Genomic DNA, 25,370 nt, shown 5'->3' on the forward strand with positions numbered 1-25,370 from the left:
CTAAACATTCAAAATAGTCTCGTTTGCTTGATAAACATTGAAATTCATTAGCAAGTCTGCATTACATAGAATGTATAGAAAAAGTGGATGAGACAAAATAATTGTATTCATTAAATGTCCACTCAGGCTGTGTAGAATTTAGATTAACACATTTTTAGAATTTTCACTATTTCGAAAAAAAGATGTTGAAGATTCTTAGCATGATAAACTCAAGTGTTTTTCTACTTGTTCATGAGGAAATGGTCTAGACTTGTAGAATGTTAATCATGAAGCGTTATCACTAGCACATGTGAATCTTGGTGAATCATTGATGCTCAAAGTAAGGTCTTCAGGCCGTATCAGTCTCTTGACAGGGTGCCATCCGATCCTTAAACTCCTCAGCATAATGAAGTAGCAAGCAGCCGTACCATTGAATGTGCCTCATGAAACGTGAGTCGTAATTTTAGTCCTTTATTTTTCCCCAGCTAATGTCAGGTACTCATTGGATCTGGATGGACAACGCTGCTCTAAGGATCGCGGAATCAAAAAATCACAGGATTCGAATCCGGAAGCCAATTGATTTTAACACTCAGCCACAGCGGCTCTTTAACTTTAATCGATTTATAGAGTCCAACATTGTTTGTGCACCACTGACGTATACATTACCATTCTGTAACTTCGACAATGTTTAGACATTACTTTGGACTAATTTTTAATTTTATTTTGGAATTTGCAGTTCTAAAATAAAGTAAACTTCAATAACGATTATGTCTTGGGGATTTGTGCACTGGAAGACGCTCATAAATATTAACACCAGATAGTTGAGAAATAAACAAGGAATACGGAGGGACTATCATATACATGAATGAACTAAAAAAAAGATATAAAAGTACAACCGAAAATGATATGTTGTTTTTTATTTACACATTTACATATAGTACATTGTATTAGTAGATAAATATACACAAATAACAATGTATTTTGTGTCTAACTGGTCACTAATATATGCCTATCATACTTTATTATTCCCCCTTTCTCTCAACTAGCGTGTTCATACGACATGTTAGGGATATGTTTAATAGGTTACAGCGACATAACGGGTCACACATTACAATTACATTTACTATCACGTACATGGTTGTTGAATTGTTCAATTGTGTGTCTCCAATAAATTATAAACATTGTTATTGAAATGTGACAGAGTGTAGGTCAAAGTAACGAAAAGGCTGAGAACCGATGTGGAAAAAAATAATTGTAGAGCCTTTTGATTGATTTTGATTTACTGTTATATTGAATTTATTGTAGAATGATATATTAGAGAAATTAAAAAAAAAATTTTTTGTAACTTTATAGTGTGTACCTAGCAGACCATTAGAATTCTTTAACTAATATTTTAATATATATATATAAGTGTTAACATTATTATCCCGTACGTTCGGATCAATGCTTAAAAAAACAACAAATTTAAAAACTGAAATATCAGTGAACATTTCATGAGATGTTTAGAGATTCAAACTATTACAGGCACTATTATTGTCTTAATATCAGGTGACCGAGCCTCGCTCGGATGAATAATTTGTTAAGGAAGGATATTTACCCGAAGCTATTTTGGGAATATTTTTGTAATTGCGAAAATGAACTATCGGGTAAAGACTATCAATCCGAAGAGTTGCTTTTTAGTTCTTTCAGTTCTCAATGTAATTGTACATGGCGATTAGAATAGAAAGTCCCCCCCCCCCAATAGTAGGCCTATAGAAAACCACAGCTCACGTCTTAACGTTTTACATTGCTTCTTTCATGTAGAACTATTGGGCTATTATAGGCTTGTAAGAAAGTCTTTGCAGTATAACTTCTAAAATGGTTACTTCATGACATTTAATACAGCAATTAGTATATTCATTATGGCTCTGAGACATGGACACTTTACAGAAAAAACTAAGACTTCTTGAGTGCTTTCACCAAAGATGCTTGCGCTCCATCATGGACATACGGTGGCAGGACCGCACTACAAACAGCGATGTCCTTGCCAACGCCGGTATGGACAGTATAGAGGGACTTCTTATGGTCCGACAGTTGCACTGGGTAGGGCACGTATCCCGTATGGGAGACGAACGAATGCCAAAGGCAGTCTTTTTTTGTGAGCTAAAAGGTGGTCGACGTGACAGAAGCGCTCCACGGAAATTCTTCAAAGACCAGCTTAGTCGTCAACTTTTCTTGGCTGACATAGAAGAGAGCACCTGGTTGTATGCGGCCTCCGAACGAGACAGCTGGAGGTCTCTCACGAAGGCCGCGGGATACACATTTGAGACAAAAAGAAAATCTGCTGCCGAGAACAAACGCAGACGGCGAAAAGAAAATCTAAATCGGCCACCTGCGGACAATGGTTATGCTTGCCCTGGATGTGGCAAAATATGTAGGTCACAGTTGAGGCTGCACTCCCCACTTATCTTCGGACTCGAATTTCATACCATTTTGCAAGAATATCGCTGTTTGTATTGTGGCCTTTCATGAAGTCATTCAAGAAGTCTTAGTTGCTTTCTATAAAGTACTCATGTCTCAGATCCACATAGATGGGTTGAGAGAATACTGGTTGACACTGATTTTTGTAGACAGGCGAGCGATTTATTTCGCCACACTCTCGCTTGGAGGCATCCAAAAGCACGACTATCCACATATCAAACTCTCTTTAAAGCAATGCGTCATTTGATACTATGCTTCCCAGATAATGTGAAGTTATCTACCACTTTAAGGGATGTCTATGGCAGTGATCTTTGGGCTGACTAGGTTTTATTGGGTGACTTTTGGAACATGACTTCTGTTTTACCGAGGTTTATAGGTTAACAAATAAAAAAAAAGGCAGCAGCGTGATGAAAATTCGTTGACCGCGAGCTGGATATCATCAGGGCCAGCCCTAGGCCTATGCTGTCACAGTGGTGGACCCCGAAGGTTCAAAAGCCCCGCGCTAATTCTAGGTGTACATTATTAAATTAAACCATTATAATTTATTATAGGGTTCCCGTGGTCTCCTTGTTTTCAAGAAGCTCCTGGAAATCTCCTGAAACTCATAAAAATGTCCTTAAAAAGACAAAATTGTCACTTTGGGGTGTCAATCAATATGGTAAACGCCAGTCCTACGCGTGATATAAAAAAACGGCATCGTCAGCTTTCATTTAATAAAAATGTAATACAAATACGATTTATTTTCTAATACAAAATCTTTATTTTCACTTATTATCCTTATCATTACCCTTACTGGTCCACGCGCAATCCTCATTTTTTTCACATAAGGCCCCGCAAATGTTAGGGCCGGCCCTGATTGTGCAAGTAAGGCATAGATAAGCTGTGTTATGACCATTTCCTACGTTTTGGTATTGGACAGCAGACTTCGAAGCTTAAACACATTGCAATAATTCACCAGCAAAATGATAACAAAGTAAAAGCTACCTACGGGTGTACGCAATTCAAGTGTAAACAATTTATAAAGCCTTTAAAACACAATAACTAATCATACATAAAGATATTTCATTATTTTTATTCCATAGTTTCATAATGGATCAATGTAAATTAAGATGGTGCGCAAATGTTTAATTACGCCAATTGAATCATTAAAACTTTTTCTTGTTTGCGAAGAAATGTCTTAGTGTACTGCTGTGAGCCTAGTGACGTAAGCGGTGTCAAGTTTTTTTTCCCATTGACGTCATATTGAAAATTTCATTCATAAAACATTCTAGCCAAAATAAATTTTTCGATAATGAGCCATTTTCAAACCGATATAACGGTCGACCTTGAGTTTTCCCGATGTGGCCAATGAGTTGAGAATTTTTTTCTCACTATTATGCACATACCGTGAACTTTTAAAGAAAATCGTTAGAGCCGTTTTCGAAATAAAATTTATATATATATATATAAATATAAATATATATACATACATACATACATACATACATACAAGAATTGCTCGCTTAAGAGTATAGGATTAATACAGGAAAAACAAAATCAAATTACATTTTTATCTGCCACCTGTAGCCTATTTCACAATTCACCAACAAATCATCAACCAAGATCTAATAGGACTATATTTGTATTAAGCACAGTGGACATTGTTTACACAACCAAAGTCACGTGATATTGAACAAAGACCAATGTCTTAGCTCTCGAAGTCTGCAAAAGTCTTGCCTTGTTTATTTTTATCTCCTGTATTCTGAAGAATGTATTTTATAGACTTCTTAGGACTAGTACCAGAAGTCCTGAAAGGATCACACTAAGAGAACAAGCTGTTGGCCTACTTCCTACAGAGTTGAAGCGCTTTATATCTGTATAAAATAAATATATCTTTGGTCAATTTATTTCTCTATTTATAGTAGCTAGCTGTAGTTAATACATTTCAATACATAGATGGTATCTAAAGTACAAAAAAAACAGTAATATGCTCGCTACATCATGCTGGGGTAACCCACTTGAGGAATTATGTTCTATCCCTGTTAGTCCGTCTTCCCTGAGAGATGTCTTAAGAGCTTTGCCAAGATTAGGCTCTGAATATATATATATGTATCGAGTAAACTTATTTTATATAATACAGACGTTACTTCAAAAAAGAAGATGATTACTTCTTACGCGTCATGCATCTAGTCATGCATGTAAACCAATGACTTAAATTCTGCCAAGTCACCGGTTTTACGGCTGGCTCAGGCAACCCATTTTATGCTCTAATAGCACTAGGGAAGAAGGAGCATTTTTTTTACAAATTTGTCCTAGCATTTGGAAAGAGGAATGTGCCTTTATCTTTGTGTCTATCTGAGTATTTTTATTAAATTTTGTTTTTGTATTTGAAGATTATTGTTTCACGTTTTATGTATAATTGCCACTTTACTTTTGAGTCTTCTTCCCTAAAGGCTTTCTAAATTTAGTGATTTTACTAAGGGTGTTACTTTAGATTAGATTAAAATATTCTACTGAATTTCGCTTGTTACATGGCCAATTAGTACCCAGAGTGAAAAGACCACGCAATGGTCTACATGAGAGAGCCTATCACGTGTCTTCGTCATTAAAAGCAATTATTGATGACTAACTAATCATTCGTTCGTTGTATCTAATTTTTTTAAAATATTATTTATAGTGTTTAAAAAATAAAATATACCTTCAATAGCGTCTTCTCTAGTATAAGCTGGAAAAGATAAAAAAAAAAAGATAAATAAGGAAAAATCATTCGTTTAATTTTATAATATAAATAATATAAGCTCGGGTAGAAAATATTTTTATTTTAATAAATGGATTTAGGTTGATTAGATATTTTGATAGCTCCATTCATACTTTTTTTTACATTCACGCATTCGCTTTACTTATAACAATATTATCTTTTTTAATTGTTTACAAAACACTGTCATTGACTATATCGACAATGATTCGGAAATTAAGAACCGCGGGCCGCGGGTAACATTTGGCTAGTTTATACATGTATATATATATATATATATATATATATATATATATATATATATATATATTATTTATTTGAACAGTTCTCAAGTTGTAATAGTGAAAGTCAACGTTTCACAACTACAGCCATGAACAGTTAAAATTCCTACAATAAAGACGGCATCATCTCAGAAAATAAAGTGATTTCTCTGCGGCACTATCATGCACAACAAGAAGAAGTCTTAAAAAAAAGGATTGTACTAAATCAAGAGCTGGATTCGTGTGTCTCACTGACCACAGATTGAGCATGATTGTTGTAAAAACAAACACACGCTATATTTTTATACTGATATTATGATTATGTTAGAGCATCAAATAAGTTGCTTTAATCAGACGGGAAATAGAGCTTAGATCTCTAAATAACACGCACTACTAGATAACAGAGCTGAGGTCTCTAAATAACACGCACTACTAGATAACAGAGCTGAGGTCTCTAAATAACACGCACTACTAGATAATAGAGCTTAGGTCTGTAAATAACACGCACTACTAGATAATAGAGCTGAGGTCTGTAAATAACACGCACTACTAGATAATAGAGCTGAGGTCTGTAAATAACACGCACTACTAGATAATAGAGCTGAGGTCTGTAAATAACACGCACTACTAGATAATAGAGCTGAGGTCTCTAAATAACACGCACTACTAGATAATAGAGCTTAGGTCTGTAAATAACACGCACTACTAGATAATAGAGCTCAGGTCTGTAAATAACACACACGACTAGATATAAACATGAATTCAAGTCTAGCATAATTATCTTTTTGTTTGTTGTCAGGAGTGTATGTAATGTAAAGTTTGCATTTCAGACTTTGCGATCTATAGGGCTATTGATGTAAAGTTATCTGTTTCTGTGGCGCACGGTAATAAGGGTGTTAAGTGGCCAGCACAACGACTAACAGGCTTTCCTTTACTCAACTCATATCAGAAACCTATTAGAGCTTGGTGGGCTAAGCATTGCCCTAAAGATCCCTAAATTAAAAATCACAGTCTTCACCATGATTCCAAGCCGGAACCTTTTGCTGCGGAAGCCAAGCACTGTACCCCTCAGCCACTACGCCTATATGTACTATATAAGTTAAGATAAATGACTAAATGTTGCTACTTACGACAAGGGTATCTCCTCGTTCTTAATATCTTATCCATATCCTCGACAATTTCAGAATTAGACCTTTCTTTGTAACCTTCTGGACACCTTGGCATCGTCATGCACTGAATAAAGGTTTTCTTGGCTCTTCAAAACGAATACAAGAAAATATTTTATCTTTGAGTTGAGAAACAAAATGTGAGACAAAAGAGAGAGAGTGACTTAAAGACATGACGAGACTAGAAATGATGCACGTAAAATAAGTCGCGAAGAAAAATAGCGTCAGTGAATTTTATATATATATAATTTTGTTTTGAGGCGCGGTGGCTGAGCGGTAAAGCGCTTGGCTTCCGAACCGGAGACCGGGGTTCGAATCCTGGTAAAGACTGAGATTTTTAATTTCGGGATCTTCGGGCGCCTCTGGGTCCGTCCAGCTCTAATGGGTACCTGACATTAGTTAGGGAAAGTAAAGCAAAAAACAAAAATTGAAAGTATATAAGTGAAAGATTGAACAAGTAGGTTGAATAAGTCAATCGTGTCGATAAAGATAGGTAATCTTATCTGAAATATTTTAGATAAAAACAGTTACTGTGGTAAGTTTTTTCTGAAACTATCAACAAGTGGTAAAGATCTAAGTTTCCTAAAAAGGGATCCCATGGTGAAGAGTAAGATGTTTAATTTTCGGGATACTTAGAGCGCCTCTGATTGATGGGTTCCTGACATTACTTAGGAAGTACTAAAGGCTTTTGGTCATTGTGCTGGCCATATGACACCCTCGTTAACCGTAGGCCACCTAAATAGAGGACCTATACATCATCTGCCCTTTAAACCTTTACTCTTTACAATCAAAAAGTTAATAGAAATTATAGAAAATAATATTAGATGACTGAGCGTGGTCTATAATAAATCCATTGGATGGTAAAAGAATGCACAGACTAAGTCAAAAAGTCGCACATTGTTTTCTACATGACCCATATAAGATAAAGTTTTAGCAACACATTTTTACACATGATCCATCTCACAAAGTATTAGCGACACACATGTCTTTCATATGGGCAATAAAACAAAGTGTTAGCGGTACGAATTTTTTCACATGAGTTATAAGGCAAATGTTTACTTACTGACAAAGTATTTCTGCATCTAGAAAGCCTGCTGCAGCATTGACAGTAGCGTCATTCAAGCAAATTAAGCGGCCACGAACACAACCTTTATGAAAATAAAATACAAAGCTCATAGAAAACTCGATTTTTGGAATTTGTTATCAAGGGGCTAAACGATATTTTACTACAGTTTTATGGTTTAAAAACAAACTTTAATTAGAAGTCAATTTAACTTTCTTCTTTTTTAATTAATTTTCAGATTTCTTTGTATGATGTTTTGGTTCTTTTTTTTTTTTTTGTATTAAAATTTTTTTTTTCATAGTAGCTTAGCCCTAACGAAGAAGTTATCATAATAATAATATAAACAATAACAATAATAATAGATAAATAATAGTAATATTCACGTTATTAATCAAAATATTTGGGAAAATAGAAGTCTGAGAAAATAATGGCTTTATTTTGACTAAATTCTAAAGTCTACCAATTTTTCCCAGTCGTACAATGTCTTTTTTTTTAAAATAAATTAAACCTCGCTATTTGCTTAATCTTAGGTTGGATTATTATTATTTTTTTTTAATGAAACAAAATTATAAATATGATCAATGTGAATGCAGATAATGGGCAGTAATGCCAATCGTCAGCCCTCCTTCCGCCCTTCTTCCCAATAAAATAAAATGAAAGAAGAGAAATGTTTTTGAAAAATGAAATATTTTGCATACTTAATTAATTCACGATCTCTAAAGTCTCAGTAATAATAAGTACATTATAGTTGCGACGTGAAAGAAAAGTCAACAGAAAGAACGAGTCCCGCATTCCCAAAAGGCTCATTTACAGCCAGCTAAACGGACAGAAAGCAAGCACAAGGGGGTCAAAGTAAACCCTTTTCGAACACCCTCAAGCCTCTCTGAGAACCTTCAACGGACCATGCCACCTGGGAGACGGGAGCAAATGATGCAGCATCGTAGCACCCTGTTGTGAGTGGACAGCCTTGATAGAAGAAAAGCGCAAAAGAAGAAAATCAAGTCAACATTCACAAGCTCCAAGTGGAAGAGTGTGCCCAGTGAGCAGCCGACCACCTCTTACAGGCAAAACGAGAAAGAACATAGATGCATTGTAAAGCCCACTACCCAACTAGATGACAAAAGTGGTCATCATCATGTTACGATGGACGAGCACTATACTTCTGATATTATTGACAACTATCATGCATAAACAAATACACAAACATGACTTACCTCTCGAGGGCTCTTCAGAATGTACTGTAAATACAAAAAGATACAATGAGATATTGTATTCCTTCTAGACTCTAGAGCGTACTTAAATGTGTATAATTGTCAAAACGTACCGAACGATATTGTTTCTGGTTCACGTGTACTAAGAAAAGTTTTAACTACTCATAAGATTTAGCTTAGTCGTCTGCAGAGGCTGAGGTGACAAAGAGATTAGTCTACATCAGTGGTGGTCAGTAAAGGAGGCCACATACATGTATTTCACACGTGGTACTGGTCGCGTTAACACACAAAAGATATGAGGGCTTCATTGTGCATTATGCGCAAATGTTTGGACCGCCGTATGCACAGTGTGGGAGGCGTGGTGGTAAGTGGTAAAGCGCTTGGCTTCCGAACCGAGGGTCCCGGGTTCAAATCCTGGAGAAGATTTTTAATTTCGGGATCTTAGGGCGCCTCTGAGTCCACCCAGCTCTAATGGGTACCTGTCATTAGTTGGGGAAAAGTAAAGGCGGTTGGTCGTTGTGCTGGACACATGACACCCCCGTTAACCGTAAACCACAGAAACAGATGACCTTTACATCATCTGCCCTATAGACCACAAGGTCTTAACGGGGAACTTTTTTTTTATGCACTGTGTGAAAATATTCGGACAGATTCGACAGACGAAATCACCGTGTGCTTGTGTTTGGGCATACGGATGCACCGCTTTAATGGTCAGATGTAGCCCTGGGTCGTGGATTGGGTATTACTGGTATTAATAAACACACTAAAAACAAGAATACAAAGACCGTTTCTGTTGAAACAAAAACTGAAAATCGGCCCCCCAAGTGGCCCACCCAGGTAGATAAAGAGCAGGTTTCAATATTATCAGAATGAAAGTCAGCAGACAAAAGGATAGTTGAAAGAGAATGTGAAGTTAGATGTGAACCTGGCCTAATGGATGTCTTATAATGAATATCTAATTGATCTAATTGTTTTGAAAAGGGTCAATCTCTTATTCCTCTATTGTAGAATTCCGGAAAAAAAACATTTCCATTGCTTTAAGTGTTCTATGTTTGATATTTGATGTTACCGTTCAGGCGATAATATTAAAAACTACTTATTCATTGCTGTTTAAAATTATATCCAACTTATATGCATACTAAATAGATTTTATCTCTTTAAAAAAATAGGATTTTTTTGTATGTAAATGTAGTACTTAATATAACAGAACTTACATAACTTAACAATACACATGTAACTGGTTTTCTTCCCCAATGAGGAGCCTCCCGTATTGGTTACTATTAATTGTGAATAGTTGTAAGTTGTAAAGGTCTTAAACAATTTAAGTACAGTATTGCGTTTCGCTTCAGATCTTGGGAGTCTTATCAACAAAAAGATTTTAACATGAAGACTACACCATAATTTAAGAAGTGTAAAACAAATACTGTGATAAAGCAATTTGATCTCTCTGAAAATCTTTAATAGCGTTCAAGAAGTAAATGGACCCATGTCTTTATCTAGCCCAAACCATCATCCAACATTTAAATAAAATAGGTTAATAATCGCTTAATATAATTTAATTATTGTTACATAGCACATATAAGGATGGCATAACTTCAATGATTTTTTTGCGTATAGGAATTGTGATATGGCGTATGCAAAATATGTTTAATGGAACTATTGAAGTAATGAAAGATTCTGATCTATGTTAACTTTCAATAGCTAACTTATTTAAGCTTTCTGTGTACAGAAATTAGGAGTGTTAATTCGAGCTGTACACGAATATTTGTGCACTTAATAGAAGTGTTCAATGTTTCTAATGTCTTGCACTTGAAGCACTAACTAATTTTTATAATTTGAAATAAATGGAATCGGAATAGTTTTAGAATAGCGTCCCTAATATAGTTTAGATTCGAAATTTTGTTCCTCAAATTTTGAACATAACGTCATTTCAACTTCAACTTACCTTCAGAGAATCCGTAAAAGCAGAGAAAAAAACATAATAGAAAAAGGTCATTAAGAGACATTATTTCGTAGTGGAGATTAGCGTCAAATACTAGGACTAAGATTTAGGTTGATATCTGGAAAAAAAAAAGAATAATTTTTACAAAGCTTATTTTAATTACTGTCTTACTCTTTCTGTCTGTCTGTCTTGTAAATGTTTTTACACGTAATTCCTCCCACACTCAATCTCAGATCAAGCTAAGTGTTTGCACAATTATTTCTTTTACAAGACCAAAAAAAAAAATAGAAAAAGAATCAATAAAAAAAAAATTAAAAAAATTAATTCATTACCCATTCATAATGAGTTATTTTGTTAGGTATCTCGAACAAGGGAAAGAATTAGTATTTGACTGATATGGCGGTATAAGTTGAATTAGTCCCCTTTATACATTTCTATTTATACTTTTATTCAACACTCATGGCCGCCGCGAGGGTTTTGGCCGCCTGCGTGCAAAATTTTAAAAATGCCGCCCCCCCCCCTTTTTTTTTGCGTGACACTGTACCTAAAGCGCTCTTTGATTTAAATCTATTTTTGCAGACGATTCCTTTTTATTTCATATTCGCATCGTTGTCGTATCCCCATTTCCTCTAAGATGTTTTATTTTCAATTTTAACTTTGCATTTTTTTAAAGAATGTAATGAAAAAGAAAAGAAACATAGTCTTAATTATAGCACAATATTTAGGTTTTATTTTTTATTTAAATTTTGTAACACTATGTATAGAATCCAAATTTAGGAAATGACATTTCTCCAAAAAATATGGACATTATTTACACAGTAAAAGTGTTGCCTACATAAATTTTAATCGTTGTAAAAGTTTCTTCATGGCGATAGGATTAAAGATGCGGCACGTTTTCGCTTAAGTCGGCAAGGGGTTTAATTCCCGGCGGGTCTCGGCGCTAAGCGTATTCTGGCCTTTTTTCTTAGTAAAAAGAGAGCATTTTAAAAAGGCTAATATTGATGTGTTTTCTTTCAGAACGCACTGTTCATCCTAATAAAAAAAAAAGTCGAGGGCCATATTAAATCTTATAATAAAGAGGCAGCCCTGGCCAATAGTATTATGCGAGGGACATTCTAGGTAGGCCTACATATTGCGCTCTTACTTCTTTTTAAAAATATTTTTCCTGTTAAGTAAGACGTCTCTGTAGCGGACGTTTTTTTTTCCCACACAAAAGTCGTCAGTATAATAAAGTGCAATACACTGAAGAAACTCGACTATTCTGAGACAAAAAATCCAGAAGAATCACACTAGTGGAGATGTTTTAAAATATGTTCTTCAAAACTTTTTGACCCATATTGTTGCATACGCGCCTCGCAAAAAGCTGTCTACATTTAACAAGGTCTTATTAGAAGATAAAACGAAATCTCCTACTTAATATATTTAAATTTTTAAACATGTGATTTTACTAATATTCAGATACGTTACACTGAAAATAAAACATTTTTTTCGACGTCCCTTCTCCTTGTTGTTAGTCGTTGGTTTGTCGGTACAAACAGCTATTACAATTGAAACAATAAAGGCTTTTTATATTTTGACTAAATAAACTTTAAATAACTTGAAGAAACTTCTAACTGTTATTACACTATTCACATATTTAACTTGAGATTGAGATGTAATATTAATGAAATAAGCTGATATTTAAACGAACTCTAGCTCACCACAAAACAACGTCTTAACACTTTCATGTCTCAAGATTGTCTGCCGTTTCACATATGCACTACGCTAAATTCATCATTCTCAAAGCATAACCACCAAAAAATCGCTTAACCTCTTCTTACTGCCGCCTAGGAAACACACACCCCCTTTTGTCAGGAAGTTGCGCCCCCCTCCCAATTAAAGGTACTCGGCCCCTCCCCCACTTCGGGGAGGACATAAAGTTTGAGAAACTTACTACTAAAAGATGATAATTAAAATTTATTTTAAACTGGAACACAAATGAACTTATTGTAGACCTACATCTACACACTATAATCGGCCAAAAATATTCTACTTTCAACTAATAGCCATGTCAAATAAAAGTGACAATGTTTTAAAATTGACTTTCTAATTACTAGATCTACTTACAGGGCGGGCTATTCAATTGGAAACAAATATTGCAAACAAATCGCGAAAATTCAAGGCCAGGGGGAGTCGGCGCTTATGGAAAAACCCATGGGAATCTATCTCGGGCCGCTTTTTTTTTCTTTGTAAACTTTCCAAAATATCTTATTGTATGAATATCGTCTTCCCCCCCCCCCCAACCCCCCCCCCCCCTCTGGAAGTTTTCAAAGGGTAATGGAATAATTAGAATTTAAATAAAATATTTTAGTAATTTTATTATTATTATAAGACTAAAAAAAAATAAATCTTGAAATAATGATTTGGCCGCCCCTTACATTCGGCCGCATGCGTGCAATGCACACATTGAACAATAGGTAGCGGCGGCCCTGTGGACACTAATAAACATTTTTTTTTTTTTGCAAAGAATGGATTTATGTAGAATAGGAATTAAGATTAAGAATAATATAAATAAAAAATTGAAACTTACTTGAAATGTATACCTAACATGTGTTTAAAACCAAAACTTTAATTTATTGTCACAGAAACATCGTAATTACACAGAAATCCAGCTATTGATAGCTCGAAAAATGTATTTTATAATTGACGTTGGCTTATGTGTGCTGATTAAATACAGACGCATACCATCCCACATTGACATCCTGTTGTGTCTGTTCCCGGATAAAGGATCGCCAACCAGAACTGCTATTGGTTTGTTTACGGGATATAGACTATACAAAAATAGGACACACACTTTTGATACATACCAGCTTAGTAAACAGACCATGAGAGTTAAAGATAGTTCCCACACTAATTCACCAAGCACCATGAACTCTTTAATGAACTCTTTATGTTGTCTGTTGTATTTATGTGTATTTTTCTGTTGTGTTGTCTTTATATGAGAAACGAGTCCTTGTAATCACAACAAATTTCCGTAAGGATCAATAAAGCAGTCTTAGTCTTAGTCTTAGTCTTAGAGCTTTACTTGTAACTCACGATGAAGTTGTTGTACCAGAGTTTTGGATTACAACATGGCTACTACTCTTCTCAAGAAACAAATATTTTAGTTCAGTAAACAGTGAAGCGAAATGTTTTAAAACGTTTCCTATCGATAACGAATAAACTTTCTAATGCCGCAGAAGACCTGCATACTTACTCTCGAACTAACAATCTTCTAATTGGGGGTAGCAAAAAGCTAAAATGGAGTTAATCATATTAATCACCGAATCCTTTAGATTGTTAAGTTTTTCAGGAAATTTCTACGCAAGTAGCGCTTGCCTGATTGACACTAAACTGGTGGGAAGTTATTGTTTTTCTTTCAAAGAAGCAACATACGCTTTACACTTGTCTGACATTTCCAGGCAAGTTTTTCTAATAACATTTGATGCTTTTTAAATTACATTTGCTAAATATCTTCTTCACGCGTTGGTCCTTTGAGTGGCAATAATCTCTAATTTTCCTCTTTAGAGCCTTTAGTCAAGAAAGAATTACATGCCCCTCGTTGCTAAATAAAACAAATTTAATGAGCTATCAGCAAAACAATATCTCATTGCGTAGCATTTTATCAGCCACTTAAATCTCCAATAGTTTATATAATTAATTTGTCTAAATTTGGACAAAACAAATTCTGTACTTGTAAGTGGCCATGGCCTTATTTTTACGTCACAGATCTAAACAGCGTAGACAAAAGCAGTGTCAGCAGTTTCTAGGATTTCTAATCTATTCACCGTTTCCCTCTCAAAGACTTTATCAAGACATATGAGACACTCCAAGTCTTGGCTCTGCTTCTCGAGTTCTGCAATACACGCCTGTTGGAAAATAATGGATATAAATATAAATATTATGTCATATTTATAGATGGCGCTGTTGGGGTGGGGGTAGTGGTAAAGCGCTTAGCTTCCGAACCGAAGGGTCCTGGGTTCGAATCCTTGTGAAGACAGGGAATTTTAATTTCGGGATTTTTACGGCGCCTCTGAGTCCACCCAGCTCTAATGGGTGCATGACATTAGTTGGGGAAAAGTAAAGGTGGACGGTCATTGTGCTGGTCACATGACACTCTCATTAATCGTGGGCCACAGAAATTTATGACCTTTACATCATCTCCCCTATAGACCGCATTGTCTTAAAGTAGAACTTTATATCTATTGTTTAAGGAAATTCAGAAAACAAAAAGTGTCAAACGACTTAAAAACTCTGAAGTGGAAGCTTACACAAAACAAAACAGGATAACATTATAAGAAAGACAACTCAAATGGGATGGTGAAATTCGTTTTGGCTAAAACATTGAGTGACAGATTGTGCCCCGCGAAATGATCTTGGCGCCAAATGGGCTGCGCCAAAATGTTCCTTTTTTACATTCTGAACAGTTTGTTGCTAAGATTATAGCATCTTCTTTTTTAAGTTTGAAGGATTCACAAAGTTAAAACTATTAATAACTTCGTTGTATAGACGTTGGCATTTGAGATTCATAGGAAAACTTTTGATCAAAGACGAAGACGACCAAAATAAAACTTAAAACCTAAACGTACTTTGGTATCACTGGATTGAGCTAGGTTTAAAAACAATGTCACATCTAAGGAGATTTTATAAACATTACCTTTTGTAATTAACTTTATCCTTGTAGTTTTTCTTATCATTGTATTCTCTTTTCCTCCCTTTAAAACGTGTTCAACCTAATCATCATCGACCGTTTTGGCGAAGTCATTTTGGAGCGATGGTGGTTTTGGCGCAGCCGTTTTTGCACACGGGACGTTTAGGCGCGAAATGTTTTAATCCCATCATTTACGTTCACTGTATTATTTATTTAAAAAGAATGATGCGTATCTATAGTATATGATAGTAGAGTGAAAGTCAAGACAGATTCACTTCATGACTAGCTCTAGAGATACAGTCCAAGTGCAGAGTTTTATATTGATGGGGGATTAACGAAAATGTGCGAAAGAGAGATAGTGTGTGTATGTGTGTGAGTGAGAGAGAGAGAGAGACAGAGAGAGGAAGAGAGGAAGAGATAAAAGGAATAGAAATAAGTAAAATAAAAAAACTATTTAAAATATAAAACTTTTCTAAGGGAAAAACTCCACATCTACAATTATTTTCCCCTTTTCAATATGAAATGAAATTAATTATTAATAACCACTACGTAATAAAGTAGATCTAATTGGTTTGATTGGCTTGTGTTTTGTTTAGAACAATTCACAATTGTGCAAAGGTTAACTTGATCCGAGAATGGCAGTCTGGTCTTGCGGTTTGCGCGCTTGACTGTCGTTCACACTTATCGATGGTCTTGGGTTCAAACCCTGTCCGCTCCCATCCCCCGTCGTCCTGCGGGAGGTTTGGACGGTACGTGACGTTTTGGCGCCGCCGTTTTGGCGACGGGACGTTTCGGCGCGAGACATCATTTGACGATAATTTAATAAGCACGTAGCTTTTATAACAATGTTTATTTCACTCCATGGGCGTAGCCAGGGGGGGGGGGTTCTTGGGGGGGGGGGGTCGGAATTTAGTGATTGATTTTTTGCTTTGATTTTGTTTATTTTAGGTGAAATTTTAATACTAAACCATCACTTGCCCTAGCACAACCAAAAGGGTTTTGAGTTTAAAACCCCCTACCAGGGGGGTTCGAGTTTAAAAACCCCTACCAGGGGGGTTCGAGTTTAAAAACCCCTACCAGGGGGGTTCGAGTTTAAAACCCCTACCAGAGCGGTTCGAGTTTAAAAACCCCTACTAGGGGTTTTGAGTTTAAAACCCCCTACCAGGGGTTTTGAGTTTTAACCCCCCTACCTGGGGTTTTTGCAGTTAACTCCCCCTCTTCTATAAAACAAAACAAAAAAAAAATGCAAACGAAAATCACCTAATTCCAAGAGCACAGTTAAGGAAGATTTTGATTTTAAAACCCCGTCTAAAATTTACGATAACCCCCCCTCTTTAATATAAAAAAAAGCTAATTACGCACTCAAAATGTTATGAGCGTAGCTAAATGGGTTTTGACTCAGTTTTGAGTTTTAACCCCACTTGTAAAAAATACCTCTTTTTAATAATAAAAAAAAAGCAAATTATACACTAAAAATGTTATGAGTGTAGTCTATGGGGTTTTGAGTTTAAACTCCCCTCAAGTGGAGTTTGAAGCTAAAAAGTACCTCTTCAATATAAATAAAAGAAAATTACTCACTCTAAAATCTATGAGCGTAGTCAAAGGGGTTTTGAGTTTAAACCCCCCGTCATCTTCAGTGTAAGAAAAAAAGCAAATTACGCACTCAAAATGCTATAAGCGTTGCCGAAAGGGGTTTTGAGTTTAAACCCCCATTCAGAGGGGTTTGGTGCTAAAAATACATCTTCAATATAAAAAAAAAACAAATTACACACTAAAATTATTTGAGCGTAGACAAGCCAATCGGGGGTTTTGAGTTTCTTCTACAGATGGCTTTTTTTTTTTTAAAGTTTAAAACCCCTCCAGATGGTTTTGAGTCTAAGATCCCCCTACAGAGCATTTTGAGGTGGAAAACCCCCAACAGAAGATTTTGACGATAAAACTTCTCTTTTCGATATAAAATCTAAATGCAAACTACAGTCACTTAATTCCAAGAGCGTATTCAAGAGAGGTTACACATTTTTACCAGTGGCAGGGCTCAATTAATAAACTGCAGTGAATAGTCATCTACCGAAATCGAAAAACACTAAATATAGCTCAACAAAGATGGCTTAGACAGATTTCAGGAGTCAGTTATAGAGATCGGATCTAAATCAATGAAATCCTATGCCGAACTGGGAGTCGACCCCTTAGTAAGATTGTGAGAGAACGACGCATGAAGTTTGCGGGACATGTTCTCCGACAAAATGAATTACGCATAAGAAGAGTTGCAATGATATCCTAGTACAACTTGACGCCATTCATTCATGGAGGTCCTCATGGTAAGTGGGAAGAGGCTTCAGACATTACCAGAGACAGATTTTTATGGAAACTGCTTGACGTCAAATGCTCCGAACGGCGTGGGAGGGTCTAATTCAGTAAGAATAGCACATTAGGTTTTTGAAATAAAACTTTTTAATAGCAGGAAAATGCACTGTAGATACCTCAGAATATGCATTTTGTTGGTTTTCAATATCAGAAATAGTGCTTGGCGGCGGGGTTTCGCCCAGCGCTGTGGAGCTCCTGGCGATCCCCCAGACCCCTTGCTAGTAATGGCGGGGAGACCACAATTTTATGGAAACAGCTTGATGGCAAATGCACCGAACGACGAGGGAGGGTCTAAGTCAGTAAGAATAGCACATTAGGTTTTTTAAATAGAACTTTTTAATAGCAGGAAAATGCACTTTAGATACCTCAGAATACATTTTGTTGGTTTTCAATATCAGAAATAGTGCTTGGCGGCGGGGCTTCGCCCCGCGCTAGGGGAGCTCCTAGCGCTCCCCCAGACCCCTTTGCTAGTAATGTCGGGGAATCTACAATTTTTTCACTAACTCATGGAAGAACCTATTCTAGGGCACAATAAACGTCTTCCGAAAGAATGAAGGGTCAGAATGTAATAAAGATTATGTACACACACACACACACACATAAATATATATAATTTTTTTTTCGCGGGGGGTGGGGGGGGGGGGGTCGGTGGGTGGGAGAAAAAAAAAATTCACCCCCCAAAACCCCCCCCCCCCCGAAAAAAAATCCTGGCTACGCCCATGTTTCACTCTACCATAATATTGTATGTATAGTATGAATTCTAACACCGTTCAGCGAACTGTTTTTTTTTTAATTATAAAGGTTTTGCTTATTTCATGAATATTGGCCTATAATAATCAGATTCCTGAATTCTCTTCTGCTCACATTTCACTCCTTGTATATACTCTTTCCTCCACCCCTCCCCTCTCTAACGCGATATTTGTTTTTAATTTTAAAGTAATATCTTAAAAAACATTTTTGAAAATAAAAGTGTGCCTCTTAATAAACACACATACACAAGCCAAAATGTTTATTAAAGAAAATGATGTGAAAAACAAACACATTTAGTACGTGAAAAATATGTCGTAACACAAACACTCATGCAAAACATAGATATGAATAATTCTTTTAAAAGAAATAATACAATAAACGTACATAATGTATTTCGCGCCAAAACGTCCCGTCGCCAAAACGGCTCGCGCCAAAACGACCTTCGCGCCAAAACGGCGGGGCCAAAACGGCGTCGCCAAAACGGCGGCGCCAAAACGTCCTGCTTCGAGGTTTGGACTAGGAAGTAAAGTATCTTCAACTCTGAAGGAACATTCGAAACATGGAAAACATTTTACAAACAAAACATTTTTTTACAAACACAAGAAATGGGAAAAATGACGTGTTTAAAATGCCTTCTAGACCAACAGACGGATATAAGCTTTGTAAAAAGAACTAGTATAATAATAAAACATGTAATAATGAAAGCATTGACGTGTGTAATCCACCTCGTCACGATGTTACTTGGGATGAACTAAGAATGGGAACAGAGCAGAAAGGACTAATCATCCCGCAGGGCAGGTCTTAGGCCACTACAATCTATGCGGCCCCAGTGGGCTCGCACTTTCAAAGACCCCGCGCTAATTCTAGGTGTATATTATTTAATTGAATAATAATAACTTATATTACAGGGTTTCCCGCGGCCTAATGATTTTCCACGGGCTCGTGGAACTTTCCTAAATTCATACCAATCTTAAAATAACAGACAAAAATATCATATTAAGGTGTCATTCAATTACTTGAGGTCAACAATTCACGAAGATAGATGAAAAATTTGGCAATATTGCTATTGATTTTGAGCGTGATCTATGTAGGAAACATGATTTAGAGATATACTGTATGACTTCTCTACACACAAGGCTTGTAAAGTTAATTTAATCATGATATTGTACTTAGTAAAGAATGAAAGACGAATTTATTTTCCAAAACAAGATCTTACTTTTCACTTATTATCCTTATCCCTACCAGACTGGGCCTCGCGCAAATAGTTTCGCATAGTGCCTCGCTATTGTTAGGTCCGGCCCTGTCCTTCCCCAATACTATGGCAAGAAACTAGGCCGTACGGCATAATGCTTCATAGCCTCTCCACAGTGACGGTATCGGGAATCATAGTTCGGACGGAACCAGCAAAGTATGTCCCAATACAACAGTGTTCCGTCCTACTCTGCGCAATGTTACCTACTTTGTCTTTGAGGAGGCTGTACGCAATGACTTCATAATCTTATTTTCATAAGAACTTCTGAAGATTTACAAAGCCAAGGCGTACATATTTAATAAAGTACAATTGTATCTGTTTGTACCTGTTAGCGCCTGGTCTCATCTCCTGTATGCATATTAACTTTCATCTCAAGTAATTGACTATGTTAATATAACTATTTACAACCTCGGCCATGGTATTTCCATCCAGAGACGAATTCTTCGGCCTGACACCACTTCTCGGCATAGTCACTGCCGGGCGTTTTATGTGTGATGAGGTGTGACGGACTGAAATCTTTCATGTCTTCTGGCCATTTTCTCTTATTCGAAGATAGTTCTCTTAGAATGTCTGGATCAGGTCCAAGTATTGATATATCCTGAATTAAAACATACAACTGTATCAAGTGAAACAATTTCTAATTTTAAGTATAAGTTTGAATCATTTTGTTTTATTAGTCTAAATAAAACACACGCGTGTAATGACCCATTTCCCCGAACGTATTTCGTGTCAAATGGACCTACAGAGACCAGTCTCTGGTGGCACATGAAAGAAATCAGGCAGTAACGTCTTATGGGATTTTGTCACAGAATAAGAAAAAGCCTGACCTGGCCATGAACTACCCCCCCCCCCCCCCCCCTCTCTCTCTCTCTCTCTCATTATATCGTTTCCTATTTTGCATGATCCGAAAATCTCCAAGAATGCGATCTGTTTTTTCGTTTACTGCGATGGTGGTATTATGACAAGTTATGTTCTCCTGACTGCCTAAGATACGCACATACGTTGAATTAACTTGCTTTTTAGTTTGGTTTTACTTTCTACCAGTTTGGTTTTACTTTCTTTAAATCTTGGCTTACTTTCTCTGGATTTTGTTATACTTTTTTTTTTGGCATTCCTTTCTCCCTAAATTTGTTTTACAATCTTCTTAGTTTGGCTTTAGATTCTCCTTTGCTACACTTAAGGACAACTTGGAATTGAAATTGATTAAAAACAACTAAATAAATACAACAAAAACGACAAAATATACGTTCACATTTCTTATTTGTTATGCTAGGATAAATAAGTACAAGTGGCTGAGTGGTTAAGCGCTTGGCTTCCAAACCTGGGGTCCTGCGCTCAAAACTCATTTAAGACTGGGATTTTGAATTTTAGGATTTTAATGGCACACCTGAGTCCACCCAACTCTAATGGGAACCTGATTTTAGTTGAGGAAAGTAAATGCGGGTGGTTGTTGTGCTGGCCACATGACATCCTGTTCTTTTACCGTTGGCCATAGAAAAAGATGACCTTAACATAATTTGCCCATTAATAGCAAGGTCTGATAGGGTAACTTAACTTTACTGTAATGTCATTGATAGCAAGGTCTGATAGGGTAACTTAACTTTACTCTAATGTCATTGATAGCAAGGTCTGATAGGGTAACTTAACTTTACTCTAATGCCATTGATAGCAAGGTCTGATAGGGTAACTTAACTTTAATGTCATTGATAGCAAGGTCTGATAGGGTAACTTAACTTTAATGTCATTGATAGCAAGGTCTGATAGGGTAACTTAACTTTACTCTGTCATTGATAGCAAGGTCTGATAGGGTAACTTAACTTTACTCTAATGTCATTGATAGCAAGGTCTGATAGGGTAACTTAACTTTACTCTAATGTCATTGATAGCAAGGTCTGATAGGGTAACTTAACTTTACTCTAATGCCATTGATAGCAAGGTCTGATAGGGTAACTTAACTTTACTCTAATGTCATTGATAGCAAGGTCTGATAGGGTAACTTAACTTTACTCTAATGCCATTGATAGCAAGGTCTGATAGGGTAACTTAACTTTACTCTAATGCCATTGATAGCAAGGTCTGATAGGGTAACTTAACTTTACTCTAATGCCATTGATAGCAAGGTCTGATAGGGTAACTTAACTTTACTCTAATGCCATTGATAGCAAGGTCTGATAGGGTAACTTAACTTTAATGTCATTGATAGCAAGGTCTGATAGGGTAACTTAACTTTAATGTCATTGATAGCAAGGTCTGATAGGGTAACTTAACTTTACTCTGTCATTGATAGCAAGGTCTGATAGGGTAACTTAACTTTACTCTAATGTCATTGATAGCAAGGTCTGATAGGGTAACTTAACTTTACTCTAATGCCATTGATAGCAAGGTCTGATAGGGTAACTTAACTTTACTCTAATGTCATTGATAGCAAGGTCTGATAGGGTAACTTAACTTTACTCTAATGTCATTGATAGCAAGGTCTGATAGGGTAACTTAACTTTACTCTAATGCCATTGATAGCAAGGTCTGATAGGGTAACTTAACTTTACTCTAATGCCATTGATAGCAAGGTCTGATAGGGTAACTTAACTTTACTCTAATGTCATTGGAGCAAGGTCTGATAGGGTAACTTAACTTTACTCTAATGCCATTGATAGCAAGGTCTGATAGGGTAACTTAACTTTACTCTAATGCCATTGATAGCAAGGTCTGATAGGGTAACTTAACTTTAATGTCATTGATAGCAAGGTCTGATAGGGTAACTTAACTTTAATGTCATTGATAGCAAGGTCTGATAGGGTAACTTAACTTTACTCTGTCATTGATAGCAAGGTCTGATAGGGTAACTTAACTTTACTCTAATGTCATTGATAGCAAGGTCTGATAGGGTAACTTAACTTTACTCTAATGTCATTGATAGCAAGGTCTGATAGGGTAACTTAACTTTAATGTCATTGATAGCAAGGTCTGATAGGGTAACTTAACTTTAATGTCATTGATAGCAAGGTCTGATAGGGTAACTTAACTTTACTCTAATGCCATTGATAGCAAGGTCTGATAGGGTAACTTAACTTTACTCTAATGCCATTGATAGCAAGGTCTGATAGGGTAACTTAACTTTACTCTAATGTCATTGATAGCAAGGTCTGATAGGGTAACTTAACTTTACTCTAATGCCATTGATAGCAAGGTCTGATAGGGTAACTTAACTTTACTCTAATGCCATTGATAGCAAGGTCTGATAGGGTAACTTAACTTTACTCTAATGTCATTGGAGCAAGGTCTGATAGGGTAACTTAACTTTACTCTAATGCCATTGATAGCAAGGTCTGATAGGGTAACTTAACTTTACTCTAATGCCATTGATAGCAAGGTCTGATAGGGTAACTTAACTTTAATGTCATTGATAGCAAGGTCTGATAGGGTAACTTAACTTTAATGTCATTGATAGCAAGGTCTGATAGGGTAACTTAACTTTACTCTGTCATTGATAGCAAGGTCTGATAGGGTAACTTAACTTTACTCTAATGTCATTGATAGCAAGGTCTGATAGGGTAACTTAACTTTACTCTAATGTCATTGATAGCAAGGTCTGATAGGGTAACTTAACTTTACTCTAATGCCATTGATAGCAAGGTCTGATAGGGTAACTTAACTTTACTCTAATGTCATTGATAGCAAGGTCTGATAGGGTAACTTAACTTTACTCTAATGCCATTGATAGCAAGGTCTGATAGGGTAACTTAACTTTACTCTAATGCCATTGATAGCAAGGTCTGATAGGGTAACTTAACTTTACTCTAATGTCATTGGAGCAAGGTCTGATAGGGTAACTTAACTTTACTCTAATGCCATTGATAGCAAGGTCTGATAGGGTAACTTAACTTTACTCTAATGCCATTGATAGCAAGGTCTGATAGGGTAACTTAACTTTAATGTCATTGATAGCAAGGTCTGATAGGGTAACTTAACTTTAATGTCATTGATAGCAAGGTCTGATAGGGTAACTTAACTTTACTCTGTCATTGATAGCAAGGTCTGATAGGGTAACTTAACTTTACTCTAATGTCATTGATAGCAAGGTCTGATAGGGTAACTTAACTTTACTCTAATGTCATTGATAGCAAGGTCTGATAGGGTAACTTAACTTTAATGTCATTGATAGCAAGGTCTGATAGGGTAACTTAACTTTAATGTCATTGATAGCAAGGTCTGATAGGGTAACTTAACTTTACTCTAATGCCATTGATAGCAAGGTCTGATAGGGTAACTTAACTTTACTCTAATGCCATTGATAGCAAGGTCTGATAGGGTAACTTAACTTTACTCTAATGTCATTGGAGCAAGGTCTGATAGGGTAACTTAACTTTACTCTAATGCCATTGATAGCAAGGTCTGATAGGGTAACTTAACTTTACTCTAATGTCATTGATAGCAAGGTCTGATAGGGTAACTTAACTTTACTCTAATGTCATTGATAGCAAAGTCTGATATGGTAACTTAACTTTACTCTAATGCCATTGATAGCAAGGTCTGATAGGGTAACTTAACTTTAATGTCATTGATAGCAAGGTCTGATATGGTAACTTAACTTTACTCTAATGTCATTGAAGCAAGGTTCGATAGGGTAACTTAACTTTATTCTAATGCCATTTGAGCATGGAATCAGCGAGAAAGAGTTTAAATTTCTACTCTACACACACGACATAATGAACACTTCAATATGTCATTTAGCACTTTTCATTTTTTAGAGATTATCTCAACTTTTTAAGATAAGATGATACGACCAGCTATCCAAAATAGTGAAATATTGAGTTATGATAAAATTTTTTCATGGAATAGCTGCATGTCCAAATGCAAGACTGATTTGAATATGACTGATGTAGAGCAGCTTGAGTTAAAGAACAATCGGATAATGCCTCAAGCTAAGGAAATATACGTAGAGTACTAAGCAATTATAACCTACCGCTCATTCACCTCACTTGGGTATCCACCTTCAGCCATATTGTGTACCCAACTTGCATTAATAGCACACATCAAGAAACAAACCAGTAGCCAAGGATGGCTGGCCCTGAAAGGCGTGATGTTGAGCTATGAACAGGCTAGTGTGTGTGCTGGTCAGTCTAAAAAAAAACATAGAAGTGACCAGGAGCTTACCGAATTTTTTTCAGAACAAATTATGTATTGCTTAGTGCCATGAGGGGGGGGGGTGTGCTGCGGTGGCAATCGAATCTCTAATTTTAACTACTCTGGTGTTTATCCATATTAAAAACAGTACACAATGTATTTTTATTTGATTCCTATTATTATTTTTTTGTTACTTCTCAAACTTAGATTTAACTTGTCAACTAAGCACACAAAGAGAGAGCTAGAAAAACGAAGCCACTATCCGCACTACACAACGACCATGAGCTAAAACAGCTGTTAGGACATGTTGTGCTCACTTGTCTATTACTTGCCACACATGCAAAGGTCTTTTTTTTATCTTTGATGATAGCATGTAATTACGACTTTAATAGAACA

The 25,370-nt window shown here is 36.2% G+C and overlaps 1 protein-coding gene across 4 annotated transcripts; it reads right to left on the reverse strand.

Moving 5' to 3' along the window:
* Positions 1-879: 879 nt before the first annotated feature.
* On the reverse strand, positions 880-20,336 carry LOC106066356 (uncharacterized). Of its 4 annotated transcripts, XM_056028236.1 has the most exons (8): positions 20,259-20,336; positions 14,622-14,702; positions 10,819-10,933; positions 8,877-8,900; positions 7,663-7,747; positions 6,564-6,688; positions 5,117-5,143; positions 880-4,292 (listed from the first exon to the last, which is right to left on the reverse strand). In XM_056028236.1, the coding sequence occupies exons 3-8, from the start codon at positions 10,877-10,879 to the stop codon at positions 4,195-4,197; spliced, it is 420 nt and encodes a 139-aa protein (XP_055884211.1). In that variant the 5' UTR covers positions 10,880-10,933; positions 14,622-14,702; positions 20,259-20,336; the 3' UTR covers positions 880-4,194. The 4 variants fall into 4 exon arrangements, with proteins under 4 accessions (XP_055884211.1, XP_013080802.2, XP_013080801.2 ...); XM_013225348.2 differs by lacking the exons at positions 14,622-14,702; positions 20,259-20,336 and adding an exon at positions 14,528-14,615; XM_013225347.2 differs by lacking the exons at positions 14,622-14,702; positions 20,259-20,336 and adding an exon at positions 13,385-13,560.
* Positions 20,337-25,370: the final 5,034 nt, after the last annotated feature.

This window comes from Biomphalaria glabrata, chromosome 4 (genome assembly GCF_947242115.1).
Source record: "Biomphalaria glabrata chromosome 4, xgBioGlab47.1, whole genome shotgun sequence".
In the NCBI taxonomy this organism is placed as follows: Eukaryota; Metazoa; Mollusca; class Gastropoda; family Planorbidae; genus Biomphalaria; species Biomphalaria glabrata.